Here is a 24,209-nt window from a genome sequence, read left to right as displayed (position 1 = left end):
CATACTGCATGTTTTGGGTATTTTAGATGCTATAAAACGTTTTTCTGATGTTAGTTAAGAAACAAAAAAGTGACGTCGGTTGTCCTTTAAAGGTGGTTCACCTGAGCTTCTGGCCAATCAAGTCCCAGCGGCAATTGGCCATTCCCAGGTGGTTGCAATCACCTTCTCAGAGACAATTAGCGGTCGCCCTATACTCTACTGTTTTGGATGGGGAGAAATGTGCACCTTTCTCCCATCCAAAATCCAGAAAACACAAAATTACTTAACACTTCTTTTTGGCATCATGACATCCTTGCTATTTATTATAGTACCTATGCTTGTCTGTGACTAAAGTGTCCTCGGGAGCTTTGAAAGGCGCTTAAAATGTAATGTAATGTATTGTTATTGTTATTATTATTATTATTATTATTATTATTATTATTATTATTATTATTATTATCGTGTACTTTCCCATGGAAGTCGACCGATCACAATCAATGACCCACTACTCATCAAACCAGCGGTTTAGTTACCAGAATGATCCACTCATTGGATGGATGAGCCTTTATTAGTCTCACAGTGGAGAAATTTATATTTCACAGCTGCAAAGTTATGAAAATAAAGAAAGAACTTGAAAAACAAATGAGCTGCTGTAAAGGCAGCCACTCATTGAATCCTGTTTTGAGATTGAGGGCACTGTTCTCATGTCCTCAGCATATTTCCAATACTTGGAATTGAACTGACCTTTAGCATCGCCATTCCTGTCGTTCTTTATACCTTCCTTCATTTCAGTACCTCTGCAGATACTCAACATCTCTTTCAGCAAAAGACGATAATTAGTATGTCATGGGAGCGCTGGCTTTGGCGGTGACATTCACGTTTATTAATGTACTGGCAGGTTGAGCAATTCAACTTGATAGAATGTACTCCACAGTCTGTAAATCTCATCCTCTTGGTTCTGATGCAGTTTCTGGCTAATTTTGTCTTCCCATCTCATGGTGGTGATGGGTTATTGGAGGGTAGTACAGCAGCGGGATTTATCGTGGTGCAGACGATCTGAGTGACGATGGGTCCATCAATTGCTTCTGCCTGTATGTCAGGGTAAACTGACTTTAATTACCTCGGCTGTAATGTTTACGCTCCTTCATACCACAACTCTGTCATGCAGTTGCTTTCACAGTCTGTTTTGGCCCGTTGCCACTTTCCAACTCTTACTTGCTCATGCACCACACAACTGTGACCACCACCGGGGCACCCACCTTTCCCCGTTCTCCCGACCCTGAGTCTTCTTTCCCCATTACTTTTCTTCTCTTTTTTTCTTGCAAAATGAGATGGACTCTTCTGCTGCGATTGCATTTCAACACCTTCCCTGTGTCTGATGTATTATCTTCATAAACACTACTTTATTGCGTTGTCAATGTCTGAAGCATAGCTCAGCATTCCTTCCCATTTGTGTATGTCTGGCTTTTTTCTTTTTCCTTGGTGCTATATAAGTTCCTTTTTTCAACTGAGTGTACCAACTTGTCATGTGTGTAATTCAAGATGACAATTTTGATGATTGCTTTTGACTTGATCTACCTAACGACATAAAAACGTGTGATGGAATTGTGATGGATTGCTAATGTGTGAATGAATCTGTTTTGAATCAGAATCAGAAAGCCTTTAATCCTCCCACAATGGGGAAATTTATAAGAAGTGTAGAACACTATTGCAAATTTTCCTTCCGAGTTGAAGGGAGAGCCTACATTTTACACAGTGCCTTTCAGTTAGCATAGGTTTGGGGATATTTTAGTTTGTTAGTTTGACATTGAGTTTTTTTCCCGTAGAAAGACATACCTTAACTCCAAAGGTTGGAAAACACTGACCTAATCATGATTCTAAATGCAAGATAAAGTTACATGGCAAATGTATTTTTCTTGGACTTGTCTTTGACTGAAATGTCATAATTCATATCCAAGAGGAGAGATATGTATTATTTAGTGCTATCCATCTGATGATAATCATACATGGATGAGCTCAGCTCATGAACTTCTTCATTCCTGGGCACGTATAATTTTCATTTCTTTTTATTCTAAATACCATCAAAATTATTTATTGGAAATGAAACATCTGTATGGTGCCATTTTGGCATAGCGCTCATTGAGGAGGGAAAGTGGAGGATGGAGTTGTGCAAATGGAATTGGACAATATGGTTTGGGCGGTTTTCATAAATTGTTCCGCCTACTTTAGAATGGTTTGTAATTTGTAAAAATGAACAGTGATTTTTGGTGGAATAGGAAGAAAAAAATTATGTTGTATACAATTTTCTGGCCCTGAGCGATAATCTGTGACATAGCCTCATCTCTGAAAACCCTGTTATATTTCTAATAACAAGCATACAAAATGTGTGACATTTACAAACTACTATTAGACATTAATTAGTAGAGCGGATTTATCATGGTCAAATGTTTGTACATTTTAGTTCCACATGTTATACCTTACAGTCTCCACTTGGCTGCTGTATTATATTGTCCTCCAGTTTCAACGTGTCCTCTTAACCATAGCCAACAGCGTCATTTCAAGAAATAATTTCCATATACTGTACCAGTAATTGATCCTGAATGTTAGTTGTCCAGTGCCAAGTTAGCAGCAGCACATGGATGATCTGTCCGTTAGCCGATAAAGCACTGCTTCTGTCCTGCTGACACCAGCCTCGGTCATTCTCACAAACATGTAAAATACGCCACTCAAAGAGTTGCCAATGTCGTTGGTTGACGAACATTATTCAAGGGTATCAAAATTGTAGGTGATAAATATCCAGTTTTAATCAGAGCAAAACCCGTAGCTTTTATGGATTATCTCTCTCGTTACCTGTCAAATCTGACGTCAGTTGCCTTTGCCCTTTTTCTTCCTCCCAGATGGAATACACACGTGCTTTGACACATACAATTCTTGTCAATTGATTTTTAACTCTGTGTATTTACTAACGTGTTTGTTTCCTTTTCACAGTATACAGTGTGGAACTTTTTACCAAAGAACCTGTTTGAGCAGTTCAGAAGAATTGCCAATTTCTACTTCCTGATCATTTTCCTTGTACAGGTGAGGAAACACCCACTCAACAGTTGTTGTTACTCTTAGCGTAAAATATTAAATTGCTAGAGAACTGCCATGCTGTTGAGGCAGTGAACCCCCCTCAGCTTTGTGGTCTTAAGAAAGCGGTCTTAAAAATCAAAGCGAAATAAGCATGTTTGTTGTCTCCCTTCCCATCATCTTTACATTCTCTTGAGCATTTTTTTCTGACATTGCAGCTGTTCCCGCAGCAGTAGCTACAAACAGGTCCTAGTGTAAACAATTGCTCTGTTGCGTCCTCTCATTACATATTGACTGAATGAGCCTGCAGAGTGACTGTCTCTCAAAGCTCTTTGCTAAGTGCTAAAAGTGGAAACCTCCCCCAAGCCACAAAGGAAATTCCGTCATTATCAAATAGTGTTGACTTTTTCCTGCCTGCCCTTAAAGTTGACACCACAACTTGTATATTCCTGTTTCTCAGGTTTGACGCCGCCAAAGAAACCGAATGAGTCAAAACACCTGAGAACACAGACCCATGAGATTCTCCTTGTGTTGACCAATGTGCTGTTATGTAAAATATACAAGACGGGACAATGCGTCAGATTATTTTCTGTGTTTCAATTTACGATGCTAGTATGCGTACGTGTCTGTCACGTGTTGACTCACTCACCATTAGAGCTGTATTCAGATGCGGCACAAGATAAACCACCTGCTTCATTCAAATCTTTAGTCTAAATCAATTTTGACAGCAAGTGTTGCTTCAAAATATACCGAGTATGTTGAATAAAACAACGCAGTATAACCACGCGCCTCATCGGTTTTCTGGATTGGGTCATGTGACAACAACAATGCGAGCTCGAGGGCAGTTTGACTTGAATTTTAGGCGACAGTAGTGAGCAGTGCAAGATAAAATACGTACGCCCCCGAAAATTGATCAAAACTGTTAGATGAATTTTCTTAACTGTAATTTTCAGACTATAAATCATCTTTGGTCTCAATTTTGGTAAAAACATTTTTTCAACTTAAGTTCCTCTTTGTTATTCATACATCATACCACAAGTCATAAACAGCTTACAATTCGAAAGAGTTGTGTTTGCATAACGGTTAACTTAAAATAGGTTATTTAGTAACCATTACATGAGTCAGCATGATGTGCTGCAGCCAAACTACGACAACATCAGAAATGTAGCATGGACTCCTCATGGACACACGCACCCACCCACATCATAATTATTATTGACAATACTGTATATCCTACTATGAAACATTCAAGATCACTACAGTCATTATTGGCCTACCCACCAACAGTCAATCAGATATAATAATCCGTGTCAAAATGTTGGCAGTCTCTGACATAAAAGTTCATCATTGTTTGCATTAAGTTTTGTTTCTTTATTTGTTTTTCTTTTCTACTGTATCTAATGTTGTGGGAATGCCAAGGATATATAGCGTCATGGGTGTCCTGGGTTTCCTGGAAACTGTTTACCAAAGCTGCCTCGTGACTGCCATTTCTCCACTAATCCAAATTCTCTTGAGGGATTTCTTTTTTCTAACTGCTTGTTTTTTTTACCATGCGGTGCTTGTAATATATCAGAGAAAGCAGGGAGGGGAGCTAAACAGGTATAGAGACCTTATGTGCACTCGATCTTTTCCCCCCACCTGTCATTTCTTGGACAGAAATAAACCTTTTCACTCCCCCTTGAGAGTACGCGTCATGTTAAGTGCTGCGCCATCAAGCGAACTCTTCTTTTATTCTCTTCCCCTTTTTATTTTTCCATTTGGTGTTATCCCCAGTTGTTTTTTTTCTTGGGGGGGTGGGGTTCTCTCGCTCCTCTCCACTTCTCTCCGCAGCGCTGCACTGCTAACGTCAGCAGCCAGGGAGCCCTCTGTATGATTGTGAGCGCCACAAATAGGCCCAGGCTGATAAAAAAAACTCCACTCTCCTAAAAATAGCCCTGCGTGTCTTTGCACGAATTTGATCAAATGGGAATAGAATGCCGTGAGAGAGTTAAGAGAGATGTGGTGCTGAAAGCTCAAGAGGAGGCGAGTGGTAGCAGAAACAAGGAAGAAGCGGGTGGGTAGGGTGAAGTAGGATGAAGTGGGAAGTGAAGGAGGAAGACGCAAACACAAACATGCATACACAAGTTTCCCTGGGACTTGGGGTGTGGTGTGGGGGGGGGGGGGGGGTGTTTTCCTGCTGTCTGTCTCACACTCTGCGGCTCATACGAGGATATTTGTGCTTGCCTGAGATCAGAGAAGCACCGAGACATAGTTATTTTATTGATTTCCATTTGTTGCAGAAGAGGAAACATCTTGCTTTTTTTGCTCAAGAGCTGCAAGGCTCCGCCATTGATTTCTTGAATCGAAGAACATCTGTTTTGTGTTTATGCGATTGATGAAAACGTTTGCATTTCTCGCGGTACTTCTCAAACCACAAAGGGCGTTGACACAATCTTGTTCCAAAACGTCTGTTGTGCTGAAGACAGTCCAGCATGGACTATTTTGAGGAGCAGAGCTGGCTTTTTATAGTCCATATTCGCCATCGAATGTGTCACTGAGATGACAATTGATGAATCAAACAACACTTTTGTGTTGAAAAGTAGGCTTTGTCGCACATTTTTTTTGTCTTAGCGCTGTGGTTTGACCATCTGGCTGGTGCATCACAGGAACATGCTGTCCCCAGTGCGTTGAAGCTTCCTCAAATCAGTCAGGCCTCTTTTTCATATATGTGAACCAAAGGCTGTAACTTTTCATACATTTTATGATCGATATTTTTTAGGTGAATAGAAAATGATTCATTATGGCAGTATCTCTCTCACCACTCAGACCTTGTCCTCATGCACCTACATCGGCAGCGTTTTGTGATTAAAAAAATAAATACGATATATGCTTTGCATATTGTTATTTCGAGTCCAAACTAGAGGATAATCCCCAAAGTCCTAATACTTTACTTGATGAGGTCAGATCGCGGTCTCTATTTTGCTTCTGTTGCTTGATGACACGATGAATTCAAAGTCACTTGAATTTTCAGCAATGAATCAAGCCTTTGATTACAGTATTTTGTCTATCCTTAACCATCAGTCTGATCGCCCGTGTTTTTCAATAGTGTGCATCCAAACTCACATTGTTCATTTCAACCAGTGTCGCGTCAATGCTTAGTTCAGACCAATTATTTGTTTTTTACTTTGATTTGAAAGTAAAATTTGAGATAGAAAGGCTCTATAGTGGCACTGAACTCCTACTTTACAAGATCCAACAAAATAAAAAGTTAATCAAAAAAGAGGCTTCAAGCTATTTATTGAAACAAACAAAACAAAGAATTACCATCCTGTGTCGTTAAAAAAATCATGTGGTGTTGCCTTGGGAAAGTCATTTTAGTCCATGCAAACAATGAAAAACGGCATTAATAGGATAACAAATTGCAGCAATGTTACATTGTTATAAGGCGAGGTAAGGGAAGGCAGCTTTATTTGAATTGCACATTTCCTACTCAAAGTAACAATATGCTTCAAGCATATTTGAACACAAATGGTGCAGCAACACATGTAGGCAGTCGGTGTTGAGTGTCAATATTTTACTGCCCCCAGGTGTCCATTATGGGCAAAGCAAAAAGACCCAGCATTATGTCCATGGATGCAAAGCCCAAATATATGGCAGTTTTTCAGTACATAATTATGTCAATCCAGTTATGTTCGTATGAAGTCAAATATTATTGAGTGCTTTTTTTCTTATTAAAAACGTATTTTATGAATGTGGAGGGAAGGGTGTTCTTTGGAATGGATGAATAGCATTTAGATTCATTTGGGGAAAGGTGTTTTTTGGTGCTTACGTTTTCAGTTGCAAGCCTTGTCATGTGGGGACACTGAATTTGAGTTCCCCTTTCTGTTTCCAGTCAAAGTCAACAAAATGATCATCGGATGATCATCTCTCACAACTATGCTGCAGTCTGGGTGCTTTTGCTCTCTTCTAAGAAACCAATGGGGTGAACAAATTTGAAATGTTACACCTGTATAATGACTTTAGTTTACAACTACTTATGTTGTAGATGCCAGACAAGATAATTTGCTGTATTTCTCTCTCTTTTTTAATGGATGTTTGCTTGCCCTATGGCACCACGCTGCCACTCACAGGTCAGTCTTGTTATTATGACACACGAGATGTGGCAATCTTGTGCTGGTGCACCTCACGTGTGTCACATTTTAAACATATTTGTGGTTGTTTGTACTCCAATATTAGTCCTGCTTTTACATGTGATTGTGTTCCGGATTCGTGAGGGAGATCAGGACCATAAGTTCCAGTGTAAATCTGACGATTGTTCTAGAAGATTTTAGCAGCAAACTTTGGTCAGGTGGTGCTCCGCGGTGAGCTGTTTGGGATTACTGCTTCAAATTCTAAAACTCCACCATAAAACTCTTGCTTCAGCTTTTGTGCACACAGATGTGAAAGTGGTAATGCAAGTTGCAATGTTATGGGCGCCACGGTAGGGCTGACAATATAAGGCAATTTATACAAAACATCCGTTCCTCAAATGTTTCCGACTGATACACGATTTCAAGGGAGTAATAGTGCCATGGCCAAGACACAGACTACACCCTGCATTTACAGGAAGAATGCCTGCCCCACCAAACCACTTCCTCACTCATGTCTCCCATCAACACACATCTGCCACTGATCACCTCCGCACTGTTGATGATTCAAAGCAAGCCATTATCTTTGCAATGTGATGGTTACAAATGTAGTACATATTTGATCTTACTGATTTTATTGTATTTTTTTTCACTAGGTGATAGTGGACACCCCCACCAGTCCAGTCACCAGCGGCCTACCCTTATGTTTTGTGATTACAGTGACCGCGATCAAGCAGGTAGGTTCTTACCCACCAAGCCTTGTGTGTGTCTTGATAATGTCACCTAATTAACTCATCATTGACTTCCTCCTCATTATAACAAGTCTTCATTTGTCATTCTTTCTGAAATGTACATGACTAATTCTCTCCTGGACTTTGGAATAACATACTGCTGTTGAATTCTGATTAGGCAAGACACAAAGTGGGCCTATGAAGGAACGACCACAGGGAACTATTCAATGAGCGTATCTCTTGCCTTTGTTGGCGCTTGCGTCCTCTCTTTAGATGTATTGTCTCACAACTGACCTTTTTTGTCGCTCTGCTGTTGGGGCTTTGAAATGGACCACAGTGGGCGGACTTCCTTCTGAAAATGTTATGTGGCCAACTGATAAAGCTGGTTGGCTTTTAGTCTGGCATTAAAGGGAACAATGTGACATTCTGGCTGACCCTTTTTAGTCAACTGTCTCGTCAAGCTACAGTGCTGAGTAAAAGTGTTTGCACCCCAGCACCTTGTGATTGTTTTTTTTCTTCTTCTATCTATCACAAACAAATGTTTTAATTCATCACTATGAATTATAAAATCACTCAGAGCCAATCCAAGGAAATATGAAAAACTGTTTGTTTATTTTCTGATATGAGACAGACCAAGCCAGTCACTGAATCATAAATAATTCGTGCATTTTCTCTGTCCATTTGAAACATACGTCTGTGTAAGCTCTCAGTCGTACAGGAGTGGTCCATTGATGAAAAGGTTTCTTCAGCCGTCATCTGTACTTCTTTGAAGGTGTCGAACGTTTCACTTCTTATCCAAGAGACTAAAGTCTTTTGCTGGTAGTTACCAACAAAAGACTTTAGTTCGCTGACGAAGCTTCTTGTATAGGAATCGAAACACCTTCAAAGAAATATAGATGACGGCTGAAGAAACCATCAATTTCAAACATGTTAAAATATGTTTAAGTTTAAACATTTTTGTCTGATTTATTAATTAGTTTACCAAAATAACTGCTAATTGCAGCCCTAGTATACTTTAATTTACTGTACAGTATTTGTATATGCGTATGTTCTTAGTACAGCATGTTTTTTTTTCTTTCCCGATTAGACAGTCCTATTATATATATCATTTAGTCTATTTGAATGTCTTACCTTTATTTCAACCACCTGGGATCATCACATGCCTGTCACCTTTCCCTGTAATCCTTCTATCTGGATCTGTCCCTGCCTTGGCTCACCTTCGGATTCACCTCTATACCGTCTTCATCGCTGCAGCACCCCATCCATCTCCATCTCTATCCACGAGCAGTTTTGAAATGCACCCACTTTTGTCTCTGCAAGCGCTCCTTTGGACTTGATTCACATAACAATGAAACTTCTAAATGCAAAGTATTTATTCCTTAATTCCCTTGTGGTTTTTGAGAAAAAAAAACTGCATCAGAAGGTTTGCATTTCTTTGACATAGAAATCAAAATGTGTCACGCTGACTTGTGTCCTCCGCAGGGCTATGAAGACTGGCTAAGACACAAGGCTGACAATGAGGTGAACAAGTACCCTGTGACTGTGCTCGAAAACGGTCTGAGACTACGGAAGGAGAGCGAGAAGATCAAGGTAGCTTGCGGCATCTGCGCTAGCCTCCCGAGAGATAGCGATTTCCTATCAGGTGTACTTCTGGAAGTGAACATGCACTGACTGCTGAACAGAAAACATATTTCACTTTTATGGTGAAGAACGTGTCTAGGATGTTGTCTGCAAGTATTTTTGAATATTAATCTTTGAAGAGCAACAACAATGTTAGGATATTCAAGATGGATATGCAGCCATTTATCACATGCTGTGTGCTGCCTAAAAAGCTCTCTTTTGTTTAGGTGGGAGATGTTTTGGAGGTACAGGAAGAGGAGACCTTTCCCTGTGATTTAATCCTGCTTCAATCCAGCCGGGATGACGACACCTGTTTTGTTACCACTGCTAGTCTGGATGGTGAATCCAACCATAAAGTAAGTGGAGCTGTTTTCAGGCGGATAGATTAAGGGGACTCCTGCTACAATAGGCAACAGTAATTTAATACAGTACAGTGGAAACTCTGTTTTCAATATATTCCCCTGTACGGAGAGTTTGAGTCAACTGAAACTGTACAAAAACCAAGGTACCATTTCCAATAAGAAATCATGTAAAGTCATTAATCTGTTCCAGGCATCCACCTGTTTAACAAAATGTATAGTACAGTATAGACAATAACTACACTTTTACATTAGGAAAACAGTGTGGATTAAAAATAAATCACTAATGAAACATGTCATTAAACATTGAGAATTTTACCTTGACGATGTCTCCATTGCCAAGTTGTGGACCCTTTGTATGTGGTACTTAAAATATGTGTGCTTGTTTTCCTGATTGTGACTGCTCAATAAGTCAACATGTGGACAAAGAACGCATAGTGAAGCTGTTTTTACGTTTGGTGTCCGAAACAGACATACCATTGACGTAAAAAAAAAAGATGAAAATGATGATGACATCTCATTAACGTAAAAAAAAATGACAAAAACGGAAGTGCGGCTTTTATAGGACGCGGAAAAAAAGAATCGTGAAAAGTAGGATGTGTACTGATATTTTTCTTAGTTGCTTTTCTCAATGCCAGTGTGTTTTGATGCTGGTTTCCTTTCATGACACTCAATTTCCTCTTCATCTCCAGACACACTACACTGTTCCAGACATAGAGAAAGATCTGGAATCCCTCAGTGCCACTTTAGAGTGTGAACAGCCCCAGCCTGACCTTTATAAGTAGGTATTCATCAAGTGACTTCAATAGATTCACCATACAAGTCTGCATTGCCCCGTGGTTATTGAAAGGTGCTGAATCATTTCAATTCCAGTTTTTATGGTTTAACCAGAATGATTAATGTTCTATTTCAAAATACATTTCTACCCACAATGACCATAAATTGCCTGGAAAAGTCTGAGGAATGAGAAATTGGTATCCCATAATCATTATGTAAATAACGTGAAAGTACAATGGTTTTTAATGGAAATTGATATATGTTTTACTTCATTCACAATTTTGCCTGTGCCTTGCGTTCAAAGTAAAACAACTGAACCTATTTTGAAAGCAACAGCAGGCCCACATCTTTTTTCTGGGACTTCTTTACTAAGTGGGGCACTGGGTGTTTTGAACTTGTGCCGGGTGCAAATGAATCCCTTTAAGCCACTTTAAAACCCTTATTTCTCTTCCTACTTTTGTCACTTTCAATTTGATTCATGATAGATGAAGGCTTTTTTCTCGTTCGCGGAAGGAAACCGCATCTGTACTTTTGCTCAGCAAGTCATTAATGCATGTGGATTATTGTGGCAGGTTTGTCGGCCGTATGCACATCTACAAAAGCAATCAAGAGCCTGCAGTGAGGTGAGGGCACTCAATATTGTCCGCCAAGTTGACTTTTAAGCGAGAACCTAATCAAAACACAGTTTGCTTAAGCACTCGTTTGCATTGCCAGCAAATCATTATTCTATTGATTGTTTATAGTAATAGTTGTGCGCTGGTGAAATTAAAAGGGATTGGCTTGGATTCAGAGACGCTTTTCAAAGCATTGCCGTATTGTACATGTTGATCACTGGTTGCCTTTCCCGTGGTTGTTTAAACTAATGCTAGTGTCTCTGCGTGAATGCCCAGATTGCAGTCATATGGCTCACTGTCCCTGCACAGTTTAGAGACAATGCCAGCTGGTTACTGGGGTTTTGTTAAAATAAAATAAAAAGAATGTGGAATTCTCTATAAAATAAGAATGTGGAGCATTCTGCCCCTGCTTGAATTTAACTGATGATCTTGTGCAGGTCTTTGGGCCCGGAGAACTTGCTGCTTAAAGGGGCAACTTTAAAGAATACAGAGAAAGTTTGCGGTGAGTCTATAGTCCTTAGCATTTTGTTTTACTCCCAAAAGTAACAAAACGTGTTATTGTGTTATTTAAGGTGTTGCCATTTACACTGGAATGGAGACCAAAATGGCTCTCAATTACCAGGGCAAGTCTCAGAAGCGCTCCGCTGTGGAAAAGTAAGTCCACACCAAGGTGCCAGTATGTTTGTCCATGTGTGATGCCAGGCTTTTAGGTAACCCGCACATTTTCATATTTTCACTCTCAGGTCAATCAATGCCTTCCTTTTGGTGTACCTTTGCATTTTGGTGAGCAAGGCTCTAGTCTGCACAACACTCAAGTATGTATGGCAAAGCACGCCCGGACAAGATGAGCCTTGGTATAATGAGAAAACCCAAAAAGAGAAGGACACTAATCGGGTGAGTATACTTTGAGATGCAAGACAGGCCTACCCGGCGTAAGAGCAGCACTTTACGTTGTATGTGGCATACACAAAGTGTTGTAATGTCTAAGGCAACAGCTTCTTGCACCATATTTTTAATTTTGTTTTACAAGCTTCAGCCTTTACTGATCTCCTTTAATAAAATTATGCAGTGTGAAAAGTGCATTGCAGACTGACACTATGAAATTGCCCGTTTCGTTGACTATTAACCCTCTGCGGCAATCAACTTAACAATTCAGTCTAAAAAATGTGGTTTATTACCACAACATTACAGTAACATGAAAGTCAAATTTATTATGTCTTATTTTCTCTCACCAGTATCTAAACATGTTCACCGACTTCCTCTCATTCATGGTGCTCTTCAACTTCATCATTCCCGTGTCCATGTACGTAACGGTTGAGATGCAAAAGTTTTTGGGGTCCTTTTTCATCACCTGGGACAAGGACTTTTTTGACCCTGAAATCAAAGAGGGTGCGCTCGTCAACACCTCCGACCTCAATGAGGAACTGGGACAGGTCTGTATTTACAGATAATATTTATCTTAGATTCCATACACTTTGGGCTATAGTATCCCAGTAGTGTGTGCGTCTTCTATTTTCATTTATTATATAAGGCAAAATGTTAGATACAGTGCATAGATTGTGCAGGTGTAACTAGATAAGAGGCCCATAAAGTAAGATTAACTTCTTCTATAAAATGATGAAAAATGACCTGACAGAATGCGATCGCCAGTCTAATTACAACAGATGTACTTTTAAATGCTAATAAGTAACCCCCAGCAGTTGGTGTCATTTTGACTAATTTAGTTTGATGGCATATTTAATTACCGTCAGTTGCCATTGACATTTAGATTTGTCCGGTGATTGAGATGACAGAGATGCAAAGTTAATGCTGTGTGCAAGGTTAATGATCAATGCAGTATTACTTTCTCACTCGGTCTGGCTTTTTGAAATTGACAGCTCGTTTTAAGTGACTTTGACAATGCGGATATTTTTTTTCTTTCCAAGGTGGAGTATGTCTTCACAGACAAGACGGGGACCCTCACTCAGAATAACATGGAGTTCATTGAGTGCTGCATCGATGGATTCCAGTACAAGCACCGAGATGTGGACACTCAAGTAGACGTATTTTGTGTCACAGATGGGCCCGTGACCAGTCTGAAGAAAAAAGCTGACAGCGTAGGTGTTAGGTGGCCTCGACCCATCTGTTATACACAGAAAAATAGGAGAAAAAAATCCATCTATGCAGCAACATATAGCTGCGATATCACTCTGTGCCTCAGAAGGCCTTTCACAGGTCACCCACATACAGTCTACTTGTCATGTCAGCAAATGTGTTCAGCGCTCAAGTGCTTGTGGCACAAGAGCCGGAAAACACTTTATGGACCGTGGTATGATAACATTTGGAGCTTAAGTAGAAGCAGTAGTGTAGTGTGAAAATGAAATCACTATAAAGTGAAAATGATTTTAATGAGTCTATTAATCAAATACTTCTCAAAATGGATGATGCTACTTCATCTCACATCTTTTTTGTGCCTTTGCAGTACGGCGTGTCGAAGCTGTGGTCATGTATCTGCTTAAAGCCTCCCGTGACTGAAATATAACCCACCACCTCGCAGAGGAACCTTTTGACATCACAACGGGGTGCTCTAAAGCAGCCAACCCTGTGCAAAGCCCTGGTCCCAATGTTACATTGGCATTTAAATCAAAACCTTTTTTTAAACTGCAATTTTCCACCTTCTCTCCTAGACGTGTACAGAAACCTGACTTACAATGAGGCACACTAAGGGAGCCATACCAGTCAGTAACATTAAGGCAGAGCTATCTGATTATCTTCCTGCCACAATTGTATTAGATAACTGCTGATGTGAACATAGGCACGAAGGTTGTGACATCACAACCCCCCGGCCACTTCCAAAAAGGAAAGCATCAGTTTAACGATGGATCCCCACATCTCGTTTTATAGTTCTCAATATTTTCAAGTTTCAACTAATGTCATGTAAAATGCATTTGGAAATATATATATCTCAATTGACTTTAAATTTTTTCCCTTGCGTTTTAATTTGCTGTGGCATAAAACTGCACTTAAATGGAGCCTTATACTGCGGCCTGTGTTCATCAGAAATACATCGGAAATGCAGAAAGTTTTGCCCAAAATAATACGCAAGCGAGGATAAGCAGTTTGAAAAATGGAGGGATCATAATTATTTAATATGAATGTGTTGCTAGGAACGTGAGGAGCTGTTTCTGCGCGCCCTTTGTCTTTGCCACACGGTCCAGGTGAAAGAGTCACCAGAGCCGAGACAGATCCAAGACGGCAGGATGGCCGACCTGGTGGATGCCATTGTACTGGGTGTCCCTATGGATGAGAAGGGCTTCATAGCGTCCTCCCCTGATGAGGTGGCTCTGGTCAAGGGTGCCATGAAGTAAGGGGCGGGCTGCTGGATTTGTTTAATTAATTAATTCATTCAATCATTTTTTCACTGATCATATTGAAAGTTATGGCGGTTTGTCTCCATCTGCAGATATGGCTTCACATTTCTGGGTCTGGAAAGTAAAGCCATGAAAATCCTTAATAGGACTCGTGACATTGAAGTGTAAGTTGGTTCAATGAATTAAATACTACTACGACTAATAATAATAATAATACATTTCTTCATATTACACTCATGGGGAGCATTGATTTTTTTTCTGTTTTCAGTTATGACCTTCTCCATGTGTTGAATTTTGACCCGGTGAGAAGACGAATGAGTGTAATTGTCAAATGCAAATCAGGTGAATGAGAAACATTTTGTTTTGAATTATATTTATTTTCCACAATGTAGCAATTTTTGAACATGTTGCTCTTGTTTTTATCAATGTCTCACAGGTGATATTGTGCTCTTCTGCAAGGGAGCAGACTCCTCCATTTTTCCTCGCGTCAGACAGGAGGAAGTGGAACCGATACGTGTGCACGTGGAGCGGAATGCAAAGGTGGCTGGATAACACGTCCTTGCTTATCGCTCTAAACATTTCACAATAGATATATACAAGGTATCTCTGAACAGGGTGTGTTTGTTTTTGTTGTTGTTGATGCAGGAGGGCTACAGAACACTGTGTGTGGCTTACAAACTACTTGGCACTGAAGAGTATGCCCGTGTGGACGCGGGCCTGAGGGAAGCCAGGCTGGCTCTGCAGGACAGAGAGGAAAAGCTCATGGCTGTTTATAACGAGGTGGAGACGGGCATGAATCTCATCGGGGCGACTGCTGTTGAAGATCGGTGGGTGCTTTTTGTGTGTGAACCTTTGACATCGTGAAGGTACTATGTTTCGCGTTATCTCCCTCTGGACATTGTCACCTCGATGTGGTCTTGTTAGATGATACTGCCATCTGGTGTTCATATGGTGTACTGGCACAATTACTATAAGGGCATACAGTATTGTGGTATTCGGTGACACTATTAACTTGAAATGTAGCACTGTCTTTACATGTGAACTTAATTGTTCCTTCCATAAACGCTTTCATGCGAATTTCCAAACTGTTCCTTTTTTCTGTACTTTACTCACAGCATACTGTTATTTAACAGTGAAATAAATTAATAACAGGCATTTTATAGTCTTGGTAGTTTTGTTAATGAAGCAAAATTCTTCCTTTGCAGACTTCAAGAGGAGGCCGCAGAAACAATGGAGGCTCTGCAGGGGGCCGGCATTAAGATTTGGGTCCTTACGGGAGACAAAATGGAGACGGCAAAGTCTACCTGTTTTGCCTGCCGCTTGTTTCAAATGACCACTGTGCTGTTGGAGCTCACGGTGCGCACTCTTGAAGAAGGAGGTCGTAAGCGTGAGGAACGACTGCACGAGCTCTTACTTGAGTATCACAAGAAGGCGGTGCAAGATGCGCCATCTGCAGAAAATGGCATCAGCGGGTTGGTGTCTCAACTTCTCTCATGTACAGTACCTCAAAAAATTAGCATACCACTCATTGTTTTGTAAATGTCTCATATGGGACAACACTGAAGATTGTACTGCTTCACACAACACAAAATGTAACACACCTTAATCCACATTTACACCTGGGCCCCTGAAAACACCAACTAGTAACACAGACAATGGAGAGACTGCACATTTTCACGTAGTTGTATGCTCACATTTGTTGTCATTGGTTTAGATATCACTGTGTTGAAGTTACTTTGAGGAGACAGTTGTAAAATACTTTACCCAAATGTGGGCTGAGTACACTAGACCTTAACTCCTTCCTGTTTTCTTCAAACAGGAACTGGTCGGTTACCAGTCACGAATACGGTTTTATTATTGATGGAGCCACTCTATCCATGGTGCTCAACTCCACCGATTCCAACTCCAGCCACTACAGGACCCTCTTTCTGCAGATTTGTCAAAACTGCACCGCTGTGCTGTGCTGCCGGATGGCTCCATTACAAAAAGCCCAGGTCAGACAAATATTTTCATTTGTTCATTCTCAATATCGGTCAATCGCACGACACATTAGACGAAGAGCCACTAATTCTGTATAACTATTTCGCTCTGCTGCCATAACAACAAAAAAAAAGGTTATAAAATACTTATAAACAGAATTCAACCCCTTTACCATTTCTCATTTGGTGCCTCATTCTTCTCTTCAGATTGTAAAACTGGTGAAGAACTCTAAAGGCAGCCCGATAACCCTCTCCATTGGTGACGGTGCCAATGACGTCAGCATGATTTTGGAAGCTCATGTTGGCATTGGTGAGAAATTTGCAATATGTGATAAATAACTCAACGTACCACAAATAGCAAGTCTTTGTCTAATGATTCTGTCTTGATATTTAAGGAATCAAGGGTAAAGAGGGACGACAGGCGGTGAGGAACAGTGACTATGCCATCCCCAAACTCAAGCACCTGAAGAAACTGTTGCTGGCCCACGGGCATCTGTACTATGTTCGCATTGCGCATTTGGTGCAGTATTTCTTCTATAAGGTAGCAGAGCAAAATGCTTGATTTTCACCATACATAGAGCACACTATTGAGATTATCCCAATTTCCCACAGAACCTGTGCTTCATCTTACCTCAGTTTTTGTACCAGTTCTTCTGCGGCCATTCCCAGCAGGTGACTATGCAATGATATCTTTCAAGGTTTAAAAATGTAGTCATCCCCTAAAGTGGCTCAAAAGCTCACTCCAACCCAATTTTCCCCAACCTTGACCCTTTGTTCTTACCCTCAGATGTGTGATTGCATCCACCATATTAGCATTGTAGAACCATCTGGCCTATAAACATTGTCACAGTATCAACTCTTAAAGTTCGAGATATTTATATTTCAGGTGAAATTTCAGAATGAGCCTAAAATGCATTCAAACCTTCATGGGACCATACTCTAAGCTTTTGAATGCACACGTCCAACACGATTCAGCACTTTTCTCACAAGTTGCATTTGAATCATGAAGCGTCCAATCAATGTCCTGATTCAAGTTGACCTGGTGTTTAAACAATTATCCTCATCATACCTTTTCACATTTTGACAGAAGACCAAGATGACAGCAATGGATAAAGTGGTGCAATCTTGTCATTTATGATGCTTCAAACAGTATGTTCTCAGAAAAATAATTGTAATCAATTAATTTGACAAGGTATGTAGTTTCATTCAGTAAATGGCTAAGCTTCCTCAACTGAAAATCGCACGAATGGTGAGTTGCCTTCACGGTTGTACATCGCTGTGGAGTCATAACGTTGACCAATGAATTAGCCTTTGTGTTTAAGTTTGATGTGCGTATGTGTGCCATTTTTGTCTACTCCGTGATATTAACCCCTGGTTGCCCCTTCCCAACCTCTTTCCGCATTCACCCCCTCCTCAGCCCCTCTATGATGCAGCCTATCTGACGATGTACAACATCTGCTTCACCTCTATGCCCATCCTGGCTTACAGCCTCTTGGAGCAACACATCAGCATCCAGGCTCTGTTGAGCAATGCTCCTCTCTACAGGTTAGCTCCCCGAAACTTTGTCTATCCACATATGACAAGTGAGTGTTTTTATTGCTAATCATTATTTGCTGTGTCCTGGCATTTGCACTTGCAAACATTTCACTTGCACTAGTCTGATTGGTCTACACCAGGGGTCTCCAAAGTCGGTTCTCGAGGGCCACTGTCCTGCCTGTTTTCCAGCTCTCCCAGGAGCAACGCACCTGATTCAAATCCTCTGGACCATTTTGATGCTGCTTCAGAGCTGCCCGATAAGCTGATCATTTGAATCAGGTGTGTTGCTCCTCGGAGAGCTGGAAAACAGGCAAGACAGCGCCCTAGAGGACCGACTTTGGAGACCCCTGGTTATACTGTATATTTAATTTTACAGAGGCTAGTTTTACTCTAATTGGACCATGCTGCATTGTGAGCTAATATGTATCTGTTAATGCGTTACAAGTGTATCCAAGCAAGGAATATATAAAATGTCGCCATTATCATTTGAGTGAATTGTTAATGGTGATTTTGTTTCGGCCACGTTAAGAGAAATTCGCAAGAATGCCATGTTGCGATGGAGGCCCTTCCTCTACTGGACGTTACTGGGGGTCTTTCACGGTTTGGTCTTCTTCTTCGGTGTGCGATGTTTGTTTCAGAATTCGGCCCTGCAAGATGACGGCCAGGTTTGTTTTTGGCTCCCCTGATCTAATTGATGTACTCTGTGATTCTGAGATCAAACGCTTGGTTTATCTTTGCATCCAGGTTTATGGGAACTGGTCATATGGCACAATCGTATTCACTGTCCTCGTCTTCACTGTCACACTAAAGGTGAATCATTGCCGTGATGAATAGCATACACCGAACATGTTTAGCAGGAAAGTGCTAACTTAGTTCCTCTTTTTGTTTTGTCTCCGGTCTTGCCCTCAGCTCGCTCTGGACACACGGCACTGGACATGGATCAATCATTTTGCAATATGGGGCTCTCTTGCGTTTTATGTGCTTTTCAGCTTTTTCTGGGGCGGAATTATTTGGTAAGTAAACAGATGATTTGCCTCGCTGTGTCTCACAGCCATTTGTCAATATTTGTGTCTTCTGCCTTCTTGCAGGCCATTCCTGAGGCAGCAGCGTATGTATTTTGTGTTTGCCACCATGCTCAGTTCATTGTCAGCCTGGTTGGTCATCCTCGTGCTGATCGTGCTCAGCCTTCTGCCAGAGATCCTTCTGGCAGTCTTCCGCAAGCCCTTCAACCCATTTACTCAGCAGGTAACACTTGCGAACATGTACTGCATATACAAGCAAACACCCCTCCCCCCCCTTTTTTAATGACTAAAGCTGCTCACTTTCACTGTTCTCCGACTGTTGGATTTAACCACACAATGTTGTATGTTGACATGCTTGTCTTCCCGACTGGTTATTTAAAGAAATGTAAAGAAATTCGAAGAGGACACAAAATTAGATACAGATTCCATTCGCACTTATATGGTCTAAAAATATATTTTATTAATTTAAGACAATTACTTTATCTTTTTTGTATATCTGTGTCAACTACCTGTAATGACAGGCAGAAGATTTAAAAGCACTTCCGTTTATGTGTTTTTTAACCTGTTTCACATAAAAGAAGAAATCTTTTCTATTCAAATAGAAAAGGACACTTTCCACACAACGTAAAACAAGCACATCATGATATAATAGCTATTCTTTTTGTGAACCTTACATTTAGTAATTGCTTTCAAAGAGTACCCATTTCATCTTTGTGTTTTATATACATACATACGTGTATTTCATGTTGTTTGAGGAAAAAAAGAAACCCCACAAAATTTGACGTTCCAGAGAAAAACCGAGATCAATTTTGTATTCCACACCAAAAAATGAGTTGAACAGTTGTCAGACCTAACCCACTCAAAAAAAAATCGTCCCCAATTTTGTTATTCCTGCATTGATTATTGACATTTCCTTTACTGAAAAATAACTATATAACTCAAAATAATTACACTTGTGCAGGTATGTCAAAGTCAAAAGTCAAAGTCAGCTTTATTGTCAAATATGCTAATATGCATGACATACAGCGCATATGAAATTACTGTCCTCTCGGACCCAGCATGCAAGGCACTTATAATGACTTTAACAAACATAATAAACATGAAAACGCCAACAACATGAAATACATGCCTGTATGTATATAAAACACAAAGATTAAATGGGTACTCTGCGTGTTCACACACCGCCATCTTGGGAAAAACAAAAATAACAAATAATATGACAACACAAAGACACAGAGAGTCATTCATTCTTCAGGCCTTACTGTACCCTCTTTGTGATGACATGAAGCAGTTCGAGATGAAAGAGGAGAGAATCAAAGCATCCATTTCAGCAGTGGATCAGGGACGTCATGGTGGAATTTGCACGTCTACTACAAGCTCAATGTTGAAAGCACACACGAAGCTGAAGCATCTATTGACGAAAAGACATTGTAATATTATATTATAATATAATATTATAATATCATAATATTATTATTATATAATTATAATATATTATGAAATAAAATTGCTTGTGAGCATAGACAGTGTACCGTATAACATTCGATTTCTAATGTAGGCTCTGACCGATTAATATTTCTTGGTCCCGATTTACTCCATTTAAACTGCTATTCACACTTAACACTTTCTATCTACTCTGCTTCACTTTCCGTCCTCTCGCTTCCACTGTGGACCCCGCCCCACCCCGTTCTCCTGAAAGATGAAGCGTCGCCTACCTTCCTCGGGGACTTCTACTATCTTCATGTTGTCGCAGACCGCGAGCACTCACAGCTTCGCTTGGAGTGACTGAGGTCTCTTTCTCTTACCGTTTAAATCTGCCTGCTCTTTCTGTATTGTATTTTTCATTCCCTTTCCCCACTGTCGTCATCTTTCTCGCCCTCCAAGAGGAAACTGGTGTATTTAATCAGCCAGCAAGTTCAAACTTTGTTTTCGGTACTTGATGTTGAAGGAGCAGTGCGGAAGATGACTGAAGAGTCAACAAGGAAAAAAAACATCCCGCCAGTCGAGTCTTTCATTATCATACTTGCGGTTGTGTCAGTCAGCCGTTTGTGTCCTCTCAGCTGTGTTTGCTGCTGCCACATGTTCAGCGCAGTGGGATCAGTTCAGCACGCCTGAGCATCCAAGTTTGCACGAGGCTCTATTTGGCAACTGCCTAAAGCACGTGCACTGCAATTCCCCTTCTGGCCACGGCAGTCTGAGTGTTGATGCGTGTGTATGTTTGTGTCCTCTTAAAAAGTCATACATCATCATTTTTATACTTCTATGTTGAAAATGTTCCCACTCCCGGTATAATCGAGGCCGGAACTGTAATATTCAATATCATGCCCAAAGTCTTAGTTGCTCCAGTGAAAAGTGTGATCTTGAACTAAGGTAAGCAATTTAGGAACTGTTACTTTATTTACTACCCTGGCTCCTTGTTGAAAAAGGGCATCCCCCCATGATCACGTGTCTCACTGTGCCATCTTTTTGTGTATTTTTTCAACCACTTGTGTCTGACAGCAATCATAAGATCGAAGGAGACAATGTCTGTGTCTGTGTTTCTGCCTGTGCTTGTCTGAGGGGCCATGAGGGACGTGTTTCAGGATCATCTCTTAATACCAATTACAGAAAGGCTTCCCTTCACGACCAAACCAATTATTTGGAGCTCACATTCACAGGTGGAATGCTCATACGTATGCTAGTAGAAAGTCCCATTCTACAAAGACGCTCTTGTATGCTACAGATTTTTTTTCCTCGCTAATACATTTGTGAAATGATCACAAATACTGTCATTCACAGAAATGCAGCAAAAATAATAATTTTCTCACACATGTGCTGAAATTCTCTCATCGCACTCACGAAAAATTAATTTCATTATATATTTAGTTTAGAAGTGCCGATCAGGATGGCGTGTTAACTGATTTCAACTTGTGCAAGCGCTTCATTTTGGCTTTTGTGATATATATATATATATATATATATATATATATATATATATATATATATATATATATATATATATATATATATATATATATATATATATATATATATATATATATATATATATAATATCTCACCCTCCGTGAGATAGAGAGAGATATATATATATACACACAGTAAAGTCTCGTTATATTGATATCGGTTATATCGATAGTACTGCTTATTATGATACTATTTCTATCAACACAAGGAGAAAATTTACATGCCGCAGGATCGGATATATCGATAGTCCGGTTACATTATAACGAGACTTTAGTGTGTGTATATATATATATATATATATATATATATATATACACACACACACACACACACACACACACACACACACTGTCTAAATAAAATTTCAAAAATGGGTATACGAGGTCATCCTGAAATCAGTCCTAATTTCCCCTCATATGCTTGCCAGCCTAGTACGTCAATGGTGTCCTCTTGCCTCACCCTTCTAGAGGAATCCAGTTGAGTCGAATGTGGGGGTTGTCCCATCTCCACTGTCGTCAACCAGGCCCCTGCTCATGAGAACTTTGACAGATGAGTGCAATACGGTCATTTAAACAGGTACCAGTCCGCTCCTGGGCCTCTGAAGCCAATCTAAGACTGGTTCCCCACTCACATCCCGATCAGCTGATGTATTCGCAGCCATGCCTCCTAACTTAGTCTTACGAGGCACCCAACCCAAACAAGACATGGTGTGTGGCTTTGTGTTGTGAAAGTTGACATTGGTTGGCTGAAGAGATGCATTATTTCATGAAAATAATAGTTGAAATTATTCAACAAGACATATGCAAATGGTTTTAAAATCATCCCTTTTGACTAAATTGCTCTTTTCAGCCTCCCATGTGATGCCCTCCCGCTCTCACCCCTCAGCACCCGCTTTAAAAAAAAATCTACCTGTTTCTCGAGTGTGATGATGATGCCAACATTGTTGGGTTTGCACACCGGTCAGTGTGATTCTGTATTTGCTGTTGAAGTGCTGTGGCGTGGTCATGTGTGCATGTTGGAACGATGACTTCATTGTTCGTGTCAACCTCAGGCGGAATACATGAGATGGGCACGGTGCAAATGTCACATGATTTTAAGAAATTACTCGTGGCTACTGTTCTCATTGTGGTTCTTTTCACAATTCAAAAATTGAAAGCCCTATTGTATTCTTTATTTATTTTGGTGATATTTGTATCTGTTGGGACAACTTGAGAAAAGAGTGAATCATCTTAAGGAGCCATTGTTTGGATTTTCTTCACAGGTTGCATATTTTTTTTTTGTGGGAGGCAGGGCGTGAAATGGATGAATGGCACTTGGAGTCTGCTCGATTGGGGGAAATGTTTTGAGATATGAATATTTTGAGATGGAAGGAACAAATGAAATGATCTCAAACTATGTCTGACAAGCGTAACTGTTTTTTGCTCAAGTCAAAATAAGAAAACAAGTATAAAATTTTCAAAAAGTATATACCCCAAAAAACTGATTAATCAAAACACTTGTGAAAAGAACCGTGATGACCACATTTTAATGAGTGGGGTTTTACGGTGACTAACTACTCTTTAACACTTTGGTTTTCAGTGTCCAAAATGTTCACATTGCAGCGGGTTAAAATGGCTGCCTAACTGTGGAGTGGGTGGTATTTTTGGCAACGTTTTTTGCACATTTATATGAGCAACATCCTATGTCTCGCTTCCATCGGAAGCTGCAAATTTCCACCTATTCTCCCTTGCAATGTGAACAACGGAGCTTGTAGCAGTTTTGTTCATAGTTGTTATGATTTTTTTTTCGACTATGAATGTATGATTGAGTACTTGTTTGGACCCTATTCTCTCGTCACAGCTGTGTGTGTGACCAGTTGTTTTTTTTTAATGTTCTTCTCAACTATGGCATCAGGCGCTTAACCCCCATTTCTGTTCCCTAACTAGCTGCCCGAGGACGGCCTCCTGTGCACATCCAGGTAAAGCAAAAAGACAAAAGAGTTCTATTCACTGTTTGCTGTGCTGAGAAGTAATCATAGTCAAACACTTCGACTGTACTTAAGTAGATTTTCACTTTTTGAAGAAGTTGCCCACTTTTGTAAAGGACAATTACCATTTTAGAATT

The 24,209-nt window shown here is 40.3% G+C and overlaps 1 protein-coding gene across 5 annotated transcripts in view; it reads left to right on the top strand.

Annotated features, from left to right (window-relative positions):
- Nucleotides 1–24,209, top strand: part of atp11c (ATPase phospholipid transporting 11C (ATP11C blood group)) — a 45,510-nt gene that overhangs the window by 14,986 nt on the left and 6,315 nt on the right. Inside the window, exons 3-30 of one of the 5 annotated variants that reach the window (XM_088989797.1) lie at nucleotides 2,968–3,057; nucleotides 7,811–7,891; nucleotides 9,368–9,475; nucleotides 9,733–9,861; nucleotides 10,557–10,645; nucleotides 11,214–11,264; nucleotides 11,693–11,757; nucleotides 11,828–11,909; nucleotides 11,999–12,149; nucleotides 12,491–12,688; nucleotides 13,181–13,351; nucleotides 14,402–14,598; nucleotides 14,698–14,769; nucleotides 14,874–14,947; nucleotides 15,042–15,145; nucleotides 15,251–15,432; nucleotides 15,811–16,077; nucleotides 16,425–16,599; nucleotides 16,792–16,894; nucleotides 16,980–17,125; nucleotides 17,197–17,256; nucleotides 18,002–18,129; nucleotides 18,650–18,785; nucleotides 18,865–18,930; nucleotides 19,030–19,133; nucleotides 19,209–19,365; nucleotides 22,574–22,682; nucleotides 24,032–24,063. In XM_088989797.1, coding sequence (XP_088845923.1) covers nucleotides 2,968–3,057; nucleotides 7,811–7,891; nucleotides 9,368–9,475; nucleotides 9,733–9,861; nucleotides 10,557–10,645; nucleotides 11,214–11,264; nucleotides 11,693–11,757; nucleotides 11,828–11,909; nucleotides 11,999–12,149; nucleotides 12,491–12,688; nucleotides 13,181–13,351; nucleotides 14,402–14,598; nucleotides 14,698–14,769; nucleotides 14,874–14,947; nucleotides 15,042–15,145; nucleotides 15,251–15,432; nucleotides 15,811–16,077; nucleotides 16,425–16,599; nucleotides 16,792–16,894; nucleotides 16,980–17,125; nucleotides 17,197–17,256; nucleotides 18,002–18,129; nucleotides 18,650–18,785; nucleotides 18,865–18,930; nucleotides 19,030–19,133; nucleotides 19,209–19,365; nucleotides 22,574–22,678 — 3,291 coding nt within the window. In that variant the 3' untranslated portion in view covers nucleotides 22,679–22,682; nucleotides 24,032–24,063. Of the gene's footprint in view, nucleotides 1–2,967; nucleotides 3,058–7,810; nucleotides 7,892–9,367; nucleotides 9,476–9,732; nucleotides 9,862–10,556; nucleotides 10,646–11,213; nucleotides 11,265–11,692; nucleotides 11,758–11,827; nucleotides 11,910–11,998; nucleotides 12,150–12,490; nucleotides 12,689–13,180; nucleotides 13,352–14,401; nucleotides 14,599–14,697; nucleotides 14,770–14,873; nucleotides 14,948–15,041; nucleotides 15,146–15,250; nucleotides 15,433–15,810; nucleotides 16,078–16,424; nucleotides 16,600–16,791; nucleotides 16,895–16,979; nucleotides 17,126–17,196; nucleotides 17,257–18,001; nucleotides 18,130–18,649; nucleotides 18,786–18,864; nucleotides 18,931–19,029; nucleotides 19,134–19,208; nucleotides 19,366–20,841; nucleotides 20,933–22,573; nucleotides 22,683–24,031; nucleotides 24,064–24,209 lie in introns of those variants that run through there. The other 4 variants (XM_088989798.1, XM_088989800.1, XM_088989801.1 and 1 more) reach the window with 4 other exon arrangements.

Source organism: Hippocampus bargibanti, linkage group LG02 (genome assembly GCF_051943395.1).
Source record: "Hippocampus bargibanti isolate YZ-2025 linkage group LG02, ASM5194339v1, whole genome shotgun sequence".
NCBI lineage: Eukaryota > Metazoa > Chordata > Actinopteri > Syngnathiformes > Syngnathidae > Hippocampus > Hippocampus bargibanti.
This window is presented reverse-complemented; position numbering and strand designations above follow the sequence as displayed.